At 46.6% G+C, this 10,536-nt stretch overlaps 1 protein-coding gene across 1 annotated transcript; it reads right to left on the bottom strand.

The window, feature by feature from the left end:
• Positions 1–1,818: 1,818 nt before the first annotated feature.
• Positions 1,819–9,825, bottom strand: PGRMC1 (progesterone receptor membrane component 1). The gene is made up of 3 exons (XM_059911146.1): positions 9,402–9,825; positions 5,845–6,000; positions 1,819–3,110 (listed from the first exon to the last, which is right to left on the bottom strand). Exons 1-3 carry the CDS (start codon positions 9,724–9,726, stop codon positions 3,007–3,009), a joined length of 585 nt encoding a protein of 194 aa, XP_059767129.1. The 5' UTR covers positions 9,727–9,825; the 3' UTR covers positions 1,819–3,006.
• Between the last annotated feature and the right edge of the window lie 711 nt (positions 9,826–10,536).

Genomic DNA, 10,536 nt, shown 5'->3' with positions numbered 1-10,536 from the left:
TTTTGTCATTTGCATTGGTAGAGAAATAATACATATTTGACTTTCAGATATATTAAAAATAAAGTTGTCATAGAGTCTTTGTTCATTGACCGCATGTACTGGCTAGAATGTTGCACACCTGCAGTAACATTCCCCATGAAAACATACGTCTGGTTTCAATATTCAAGTTTCGAGGCAGCTTCTCCAGTTTATGGTAATTGCCTGTCAGAGCTCACGAAACCACAGTTGTATTTTCATTTTGGATAAATTAAAATCACGGTATTTGGACTTAAAGACTATTCTCCCTTCAGCAAAGGTTTTATCAGTTCTTTAAAGGTAGCAAAACGGACTCCACTGAATTTCATCTCATCCCTTCAGGCCTTGGTAGAAGTGCTGAAGTTACTCAACATCCAGAAACGAGTCAGAGACACGAGGGGCTTCAGTGATCAGTCTTTGACCCTGCAAGCTTTCGCTGTATTTTCACATGAAACGTACAGCAAACCGCCTCTAAGCATCCCTAACAAAGGCGGACTGTACCTTAGAGAACAACTGGGCACTTCAGAGCTGAAAGGGTTCTTGTTGGGTTCAAAGAGCTCTTTCTGAGACAGCAAGGGCTGTTCTTGCTTGTTCTGGATTGAGGATTTGCATGAAGTTTGGCCCTCTGAGGTAAGGTGAACAGGGCATTGTGTAGAGAAGCCGCAGAGATACCACAAACGCATAGTGAATGCTGCTTCTGACCCATAGATGCTGGGACTGAGAACCACGTATCTGGGCAGGGGCCAGAAGCAAGCAGGTGGGGAGCAAACAGCTGACCCTTCCCCCGCTGTAACCACCACTCCCTCATCTTCTTAAATGGCGCCTTTTACATAGTATGGCTTACGACTATGCGAACTGGATTTGAGAAGTTTTTAGATCAAAGTCCTGCCTGATAGTAATATCACTTTACCTGTAATCAATACATGTTGATTTAGTTCTGAATGGAGGGGAATCCAGCTATTTGGGATTGAAGCTTTTAACCAGGCTCTGGATGTTTTCCTCTTGGCATCAGACAACTGTTTAACTTAGTAAAGGGAATAGCCTAATCTTCGTATCTAAATGAGATTTCAGGCTGCAAAGGTGGCCCAATTTCTCTCTCCCTCCCCTTCCCCCATAGCATATGGCCTAACAGGTTGCTTGGCACAAAACAGGCAACTCGAATATTTGTTGAATGAAAACTAGTGGGGGAAAAGGACACATTTAAAAACAACAAAAACAGGCAATATGGTTTGAGAACATAAAAGCTGGAAAGCTTTTGAGCCCTCTGATTCAGGGAGTACCTCTTTTGTAAGAAGAGTCTGCCAATTTTAACACTAAAATGGCAGAACACTAATATTCAGGGTAATAGGTTGTCTGTGTTTATACAACCAACTGTGCGTGCAAATCTGATATTCTTCTTTCGGCACAAAGTGAATCAACTTTGCCACTATAAGGATTCCTGAACACTTTACTAATCCGATGATACATTACAGCAAAAACAAAACCTGCCTTGGCACTCGGTAACAATCTTCACTAGAGTTACTCCTTAGTGACCTTGCTGTACACCTCAAGGTGGAAGTCTGCCTTTGAGTTTATTAAGTTCTGACTTAAAGAGGCAGAAGTTGACAAGTCACAAAAAGTAAATTCAATTCACTATTTTTTTAACAGGACAAGCTGGTATTTGGTTTGTGGTGTGAGGCCTCTGTAAAGTTCTGCCCCTTTACTTGTCTCTTTTGGAATACAAAAAAGTCACTCAAAAGTGAAACTCTTGAAGCTGGCTACTCAGATTAAGGTTTAAAAAAAACAGGGCAACCCACCACACTATACTGGGTAAAACCATTTTATTAACTGACCAAAGCACTTCATTTTGTTTTCTGATTTGAGGTAAAACCATTAAACACAGTTCACAAGAAAATACAATGACTATTCAACTACAAGAAACCTAATTGTTCATATAATACTTTTACAAATTCATACAACTGTACAGTCTACTTAAGCTAAGTTTATTGTTAATCAAAAGACCAATATCAAAGACCGAGACACTTGACTACTACTCTTGCAGTGGCTATAGTTTTGTAACAACAGAAGAATAACTGTTACTTTACGAATACACTTTAAAAACCACTTGGCTAGGGATGTATACGGTTTCCTCATTCTTCAGGGGTGTGAAGGCTCTTAGGAGAGCAATCACCTGTCCCTGTCCTGCATGCCCCTCTCTCACATCCAACCACGTAAAATAACCATGAACGTGGGGCTTGGGAAGATAGTCCTACAATCTTATTCATGTATTTCAGGTTTTTAGGCAAGCCAGCTGATTCTTTCCAAAGCTTGCTTTTGAATGTTCACATCCTGTTTTAATCCTCACTGTAGATTACTATGTTAATGAGGGCATCTGAGGGTCCCAAGGCGGACAAGGACAATGGTGCAGACTGGAAACAAAGAAAGTAGATTTCTTGCAGTTGAGCCCAGCTTTGAGATTTCGGTTTGTTACTGGACACCTCTCTTTAATCAATACCAAAGCCTGTGGAACACTGCAGATTTGCTTTAGAGGTAGATAAAACAGAAATCATGCAGTTAAGTCAATTGAGAAATAAGGGATTTGCTGTCTTCAGAGAACGTCATGACTAAAAGTTGATCCTTTGTTCCTTGATGCTTGAAGGACTTCGCACGTTTAACATTTTTACCTGTTTGGGGCAAATACCCACGTCTTACCTGTCTCTCAGGAAAAACAAATTCAAATGCAGCCTGTACTGACTACAGATAGAAGAAAAACAGTAATAACATTTGTATTACAGCACTGCAGTTCACTTTCTGGATCTGTGACACACGAACATATCATGCATTCTAAGACAGAAGTTAGCTTTATCAGTGTCACTAGTGATGTTAATTAAAAAAATGTACAGCAAGTTCAAAACTTCTCTAAATATTGAAATCACCATGTTTTAAAGACAGACTGGAATGTTACAAATGATTCTGCAAAATACAAAAATAGATATGCTTCCACCGAAGGCTTTAATCATTTTTCCGAGCGCTCTCATCTTTCGGCTCCTCCTCATCTGAGTACACGGTGGGCTCCTCCCCCTCCTTCAGCAGTTTGCCCACGTGATGATACTTGACTGGAAGGAGAGGGGAAGACACAATGGTCACTCTCACGCTTTCGAGAAAAATCATGACATTTCATTTGAAAGCACTTGTGAGAGGCCTACAAACGACACAGTAGCTTGTTGGGCTTCTTGAAGGTGGTTTATACCACAGTCCCAGCCAAGTCCCAGGGAGTTAGAGTTTTGTTCAGCAGACAGAAATATAGAACAGGTAGCGATGCCTGACAACGAGTGTGCAAGGTAATGTCAGAATGAGTTGTGTTTGTGCATAGGAGGTTTAGCAGAGCAAGGGCTTGTTATGACTTAGGTGGAAGGGTTGCACAACACTTTGTGGGAGAAGGATATGCTTTGGAAAATGTGTAGAAGAACTTGGGGAGGGAGGGGTTTCCAGAAAATGCAATACCACACACAAAGGCATGCAGGTGTGACCGAGTGTATCTGGGGGAGCAATAAAGAGACCAAGTTGGCAGGAGTAGACTGGGAGTAGCGCTAGCCAAACAGGGTGGGGAAATCTTAAGACAGATGTGGAAAGCCAGCCTGAGGAGTCCGGACTTATCCCATAGGTGGCAAAGGGCCTTGAAAGTTTACAACAAAGGAATGACAGGGCAAAACAGTGCTGTGGCCACAACAGTATCACTGTGTATAGAGGGCAGGGCAGATTACGGTTAGGAGAGCCCAGGAGCAGGGTGACCAGGAGGCCAGCAGATGGATCCACATGCAGAGGAACAAGAGCCAGGAGGAGGGGGTGTCCGTGGGGATGCGAAGGGAAGGATATGAGACACGTAAAGGAAGCTGGAAACGTGAGTTAATGAAGTGAAAACTGGAGATTCCGTGGACCGAAATGGGGACTCTGGAGAGGGAGCCACTCTGGAGGGGCACGTGACTGGAGACTGACAACAGGGACTGGAGAAGTGAAATCAGTATTGGCAAGAAGCAGGTCCCTGGAAACGTTTGAGAAAGAAGGTTCAATGGAATCGGGGGCGGGGGGTAGAAACCATACTGCGGGGAGCAAGGAGGGATGGAGCAATGGTTAGGGACAACCACGGATTACTAGGTGGTTGTCTGACAGTGAAGGGAAGGAGTGATAATAGTCTAGTGGGTGAAGGGGAGAGCAGGAGACGGAATTCTCCCCCAACACGGGGCAACAGCTATACGTGGTTAAAGGGAAGTGGTAACAGCGAGGCCAGAGAGCACTGGAGATGTTGGAGAAAATAGATTTAAGAGGGCAACCAGAACGTAAGGGACCTGAGAAGGGGCGGAGTCAGCAGACAACCACCATATTGCCTGTATTATTAGGGCCAAGCTAACGTAGGGTTAATCATCTCAAAGTCAGAGGCCAAAAGAACTCCTCTTTCTGAGTATCGGTAGGAATTAGAGGAGTAACCAATCTGTTTAACCAGGCAACCGGAGCTACTTTGGTGTGAAATAATCGTCAGGAACAATTGTAACTTCCCTATTTGAACATTTTATAAAGGTCCCTAGGGTGCTTGGGACTGTGCAAGACAAATAAAAGCCGGGTGGCGCCTCAGAAACCTGCCTTAAGGGGAATCCACGCCAGCTCTGAGTGTAGCTGAAGTGTCACAACAGTATTTGGGGCTAGCCTTAGTTTAAGGGGTTGGGGGAACCACACTTTTTACCCCACTGATGAAGGCAAGCCCTAGAAAATAGAGCTTTGTAAGTTATGAATTACGACTCATTGGTTTCATATAGAAGAATCTATTGTTACAAAGGCATCCTGAAGATGCAAAAACTGAGGGACTCTTAGATAGCTGAATTATGTTTTCAGAGTAAAAAGACTTGCCTCTGGACTTGAAAGCTATTAGTCTGCTTGGGATCCAAATTCTAAAGGTAGAGCCATACCTGGCTAATTATTAATCCAGAACTCTCTGAAGTCAGCATTGTTTTCAAAGAAAATGGTTGGATTTAGCCAAAAAAGCCAATAATATTGAACAGATTATAGAGAATGGCAAATAGAAAATGACATTTACAATGAAAAATCCCCCTCAAGGAAATGGTCACTGTCTTTATATACTGTTTCAAAGCTGGGAAAGATTATTATTCAAATTCTTAGCAGTGAAATATTGCTAAAGTGATCATCAAACACTTGGGTTGGACAAAAGCCAGTTCCCCAATTCTCAAAATATGAACTTAACCCCCGTCCTTACTCCCCCCCAGAGACCTCAGCCCATACCATAAGCCAGGAAACAAGTGTCTCCTTTTTGTTTTCTTCTTAAAAACGCAGACACCATTGTTGCTGGGCAGATTATAAGCATCATTTGTAGATGAGGCCTATAGTTAGGCTCAATTAGATTCAAAGAGAAGCTGTTTTGTAGAATACAAGTCTCTCATTCTTTAACAGAAATGTGGGCTGCTTTTAAACAGCAAGTTCTACAAGTGAGGGCTTATGAAAATCCCTCTTTCTGTAGCCAAGATGGCCACTCTCCTTTCCCCTGCACACCAAGCACCAAATCCTATTGTGAAATCTATGCAAACCTCTCAAAAATTTAAAAAACAGAAACCCAGGTTTTCACAGAGAACTAGCTAGAAATTGGTATGCAATCACGGCAAGTGACTCAGCACTGCTGCAATTACTTCAAGCCATGAACTTGATCCGTCCAAGATTCAGGAGCCTATCAAAACGCTTCCCAGTTGCAGCCTGCTTAGTAATAACTATTGTACTGCCGTGAATCCCATTACTGGTAGAAATTTGATCCAGGCACAATTAAAAAAAAAAAAAACAACCGCTTACAAGTGAACTGAGAGTCCCAGTCATTCAGGGTCTCCTGCTGGGCAGGAGTGAGGTCAGAAAGGTCATCGTACTCATCCTTCAGTGCTTCCTTATCCAGGCAAAACGTGGCAAGGCCCCTGGATGCATCTCTTCCGGCAAAGACCCCGTATGGCCCCTCTTTAAAAACAAAACCAAACCAAACCAAAGTCGATTATTTATTAGGCAGTCAATTTCTCTGTGGTTCACACACAGAAAATGGCTTCCTTACCCATTAACATGGAGAGTCAATTTCTCTGTGGTTCACACACAGAAAATGGCTTCCTTACCCATTAACATGGAGAGCCTGCTTTTTGAGTATCAAATTCCATTTGGAAACCATAAGTGATGTTGATCCTTTGATCATTACCTAGTGGATACTGAAAGACCTGTTGTCATTAAACTTTTAAACAACTAAAACTAAATCAAAATGCTATACATTAGCATTCATTTCTTGTGATTTTCAAACAGCTAATAAAAAAGCCATAAATGATTATCTCCTGGGGGGGAAGGTGTTAGTAGGGAATGATCCAAGATAATAGTGAGTTCGTGGGTCAGAATTCGACTTCTGGACTTTGAACCTGGAGCCTGGCTCTGTTCTAGGCACTTGGGCTGCATCAGTGAAAGTTATGGATTCTGAAGATAAGAAACACTAAAGTGTAAATGAAAACATCTTCTTATAAACATACTCTGATACGATTTAATGAGTCAAAAGCGTCTTACAGACATCTTTGGTTGCAAGACTAGACTGTGTTAAACATTAACATGTGGTATCTGCAGGAGAAATCATTTTATGAATATCAGTGGTTCAGAAATCTATCCACAGGTTACATAATCTTCAGTGTCAACAAAGAAGAGATGGCACGGGGCTCAGGTCTGTCACCCTGTTTTGGGTGGGCTTGAAGACTGTGAAAATTCTGTAAGATATCTGAATGCTATTATACATAATATTATGCTATTATATATGATACTAAATTTTTGTCTAAGAGAGCAGTGAATCATTCTGTAGGTACTTACAGTGGATTTTTAGGCGTATTTAAATATTGCACAAGTAAATGAAGAGAAGCCAGTGTACTTTAAACAATGTGTTGTTTCCCCAAAGGTGGACTGAGTAGCAAGTCTGACATGAAAAAGTTTGTAGGTAACCACCATGCCAAGTATGAGAACAGATCAAGTTTCATTACGATCTGGCCACCTGAAACCTCAATCCACCAGGATTCTTTTATTTTTACAAATTAGACGAAATTTATGATCAACTTTTAAATGCACATACGAGTCCAAAGAAAAATGGTTATTTTTAATCATCATTACATACTACCGTTTCCACTAGAGAAGGTAAATAGGCCAAGTGTACGGGTTTGGACCTCACCATTTCAGAAATTATGGTCACAGAATACTTAAACAATCTGAGGGGAGCACTGAAAGTCTTTGGAGTTATATATATTATTCACCAGAATGTACAGTCACTAGAATGTAAGCTCCAGGAGCAGATTTGTGCCTGTTTTGTTCACTGCTATATTCCCAGCACCCACAAAAGTGCCATGCATACAATAATATCATTAAAAATAATGAATAATTTTTAGGAATCCTTTATAACATCAAGTATAATTTCCAAATGATGTTGTCACATATTCATGGCCTCACTGGACAATAGTGCAGGTAGAGACTGAGAGTTCTCACAATGGGCCATCCTTATCATTTTAAAGAGGGACAACTAAGGCCCAGAGAGAACAATGCTTTGCTCCAGGTCACACAGCTGGTCAGTGATCCAACCAGGCGGAGAACCCAGGTTGCCTGACTCCCAGTTTCGGGCTCCGTACACAGGCCTACATTCCTCTCAATGACTTTGCAAACTACAATCATATGATGATGCTCCAGGCACACGTTTCAATTGCTTTATGGTGTAGCTCAGTAAGAACAGATATTGACATGATTATGCTTATTGATAATGCCTTTAGGTGTGCCACTGTAAGTGACAAATAATGTAGGTGCGGTTTTCAAATTATCTTGACCGTTACATGCCTACAGAAAGTAGGTCTTCTAAAATCCTCCACGAGGAAAAACTGCTAAGTGGGAGAGTTCCTTAAGAACCTTAGCACATCTGATTTTGATGAGCTGGACTGGGAGAGTAAAACAAACCAGGAGCCGGGATGAAGGCAGGTCACTGCCTGCTATCCTCTTCCTCGTCTCCAGAGCAGTGGCCATACTCCCTGAGCCCCCTTATTTTTAGAAGCATCCATATTGGAGGAGCTAAAATCTCTTCTTCCTCCTCTGATCCAAACATTCTATAAAGCAGAACTTTCCAAACCTGGATTCTTCTCGAATTTGCCTGGGGGTGGGTGTGTTAAAATGCAGATTCCTCGATCTTCCCCCCCTCCCGCGGTTATGGATATTAGGCCAGGAATCTGTATTGTACCTCAAACGCATCAGGTGATTCTGATCCGCAACCAAGCTTGGAAAAGCCTCATCTCCAAGGCCCCGTCAAGCCTGTCCCCCTCCAACAGCTCAGCAGTCACCCACCCCTCATTTCCCCTCTGGTTGGCTTTTCCTGAAATCCCCACACCCAGCGGCCATCATAGCCCTACCCCTCTTGTTTCTCCGGATCCTCCCACTTCTCCCTCCCTCCATTTTAATTTTTTTTTTTTTTTTTTGGCTTCTAGTCCTTTCTCTCCTGCTACGGAGTATAATACTGTGTTACCTTCTCGTCTTGCCACATTCCTGTCGTCCGCTACATTCAGCCTTCCTCATCCAGCTCCCTTCCCCCATGGAGCCTCCCTTGTTCACCTCCCAGCTTTCCCCGTCTGCCACACACAGCACGCGCGCACACACATACCAAACACATGCCACACACATACCTGACACATGCCACATTCCTAGCGCACGCGCGCTCACGCACACACACTCACACGACTGACAAGCCGCATACACTGAACACGCACACACACATAACTCACCGCCACGCACAATGCTCCTACCTGCTGCTAATCCCATCTCCGATTCCCTTCTCCCAGAACCTCACATTCCACCATGGCTACTCCTGGCGTCATCGGCCTTCGCGTCCCCTCCAAGGCTGGACCTCCCTACCTCCTCCCGCCCTCCCCCCCAACAGGTTTCCCTCGAGACACCCTCATTTCCTTTCTCCAGCCAGACACCATCCCCTCCTTCCAGGAACCCTCAAACCCGATACCTTCGAAACCCCCCAACACTGCGCTCTGCTGTGCCACCACCCCCAGCCCCCGCCTTCCAGCCTCGCGATCTCACCCACCCGCCCCCGGCTTAAGCGCTTCAGCCGTCTTCCTCCAGCCCACGCCGGGGCTGGCGGCGCGGACCGGGAATTCTGCGTTCCCCACTGGCCCGCAGCCCTTCTAGGACGCCTCTTGCCCCCTGCCCGCCCGGGGAGCCGCCCTGCCCCGCCCTCCCCGGCTTGCCGCCATTCCGCCCCCACCTCCCCGGGGCGCCCCGCTCCCCCTCGCCTCTCCGGGACCCAGCCCCGTGCCGGGGCTCCTTCTTTTGTCTTTGGGGCCCCCGGCCGGCCGCCGTACCAGGCCCGTAGAACTTGCGGCCTTTGGTCACGTCGAACACCTTGCCGTTGATGGCCATGAGTATACGCGGGTCCTGGACGCCGTCGAAGCGCCGCAGCTCGGCAGGGGTGAAGTCGCGCCGCTTAAGGCGGGGCAGCGGGGGCGGCTCGTCGTCGTCGCTGTCGCTGGCCGTCGGCTGGTCCCCGCGCACGATCTTGTAAAGCAGGAAGATGCAGAGGCCGAGCAGCAGCAGGTTGAGCGGCGACGTGAAAATCTCGTGCAGCAGCCCGCCGCCCTCTAGCTCGCTCGGGTCGGCGCCGGTCGCCGCCACATCCTCGGCAGCCATGATCGCTAGAGCAAAGGTTGGGCCGGGATAGGGAGGGCTCCGGAACTGGCTTTCTCCTCCCTCTCCGCGAGCTAGTGGCGCGCGGGGCCCGGCGGACAAGGACTAGCCAGCGGAGGAGGCGGAGCCAGGCGGTGGCAGGGCCGGATGGGCGGAGCCTCTCAGCCCCGCCTCCCCGCGGCCTCCGAAGCTCCCGGCGCTGCTCAGTCGGGGCCCGCCTAGCTCAGGACCCCCACCTTGCCTCGGGATGGTGGCTCCCCTCCCCCAGCCGGATCCTGCCTACCCCGCCGCCGAGATTGCGGAACACACCCGTCAGCAATACCTGCGAGGCCTGGCCCCAGCCTCACGCCATCCCCACGCCATCCTCTAGCTAACCGCGACGCAGCACGCTGCCCTCCTCCGCACCCCCAGTTGCTCGTCGCACAGCGACCCGCTCGGCCTTGCCAGGTTCTGTGTGAGGCCCCGTCCGCCACCTGATGCGAGCCAGACACTCCGACTCCATTTCCCCTGCTTTAAGCTTCTCCCCGCCTTCCAATCCGAAGACTCATCTTTCCCCGGCCAACCCTCGGGACCACGAGGCTCTCTTAGGAGATGGGAAACTCACTCCTTGAGCTCCTTTCCCACCCTAGAGACCCAGACTACCCATTTTCACCTTGGGAATCCCCATTCGCTGCCCTTGACGACCTTTCTCCAATCCTCCCCCGACCAGATGCTGTGGGGCAGACACCCCCGGGATAGCTAAAGTCAGTGCACAGGCCTCATCTGACAGCTCTCCCAATATCTGGGGAAACAGATCGGATCGTCCGATTTGCT

The sequence above is a fragment of the Balaenoptera ricei genome, chromosome X (assembly GCF_028023285.1).
Source record: "Balaenoptera ricei isolate mBalRic1 chromosome X, mBalRic1.hap2, whole genome shotgun sequence".
Classification (NCBI taxonomy): Eukaryota; Metazoa; Chordata; class Mammalia; order Artiodactyla; family Balaenopteridae; genus Balaenoptera; species Balaenoptera ricei.
Note: the sequence above shows the minus strand (reverse complement) of the source record. Positions and strands in the feature narration are given on the sequence as shown.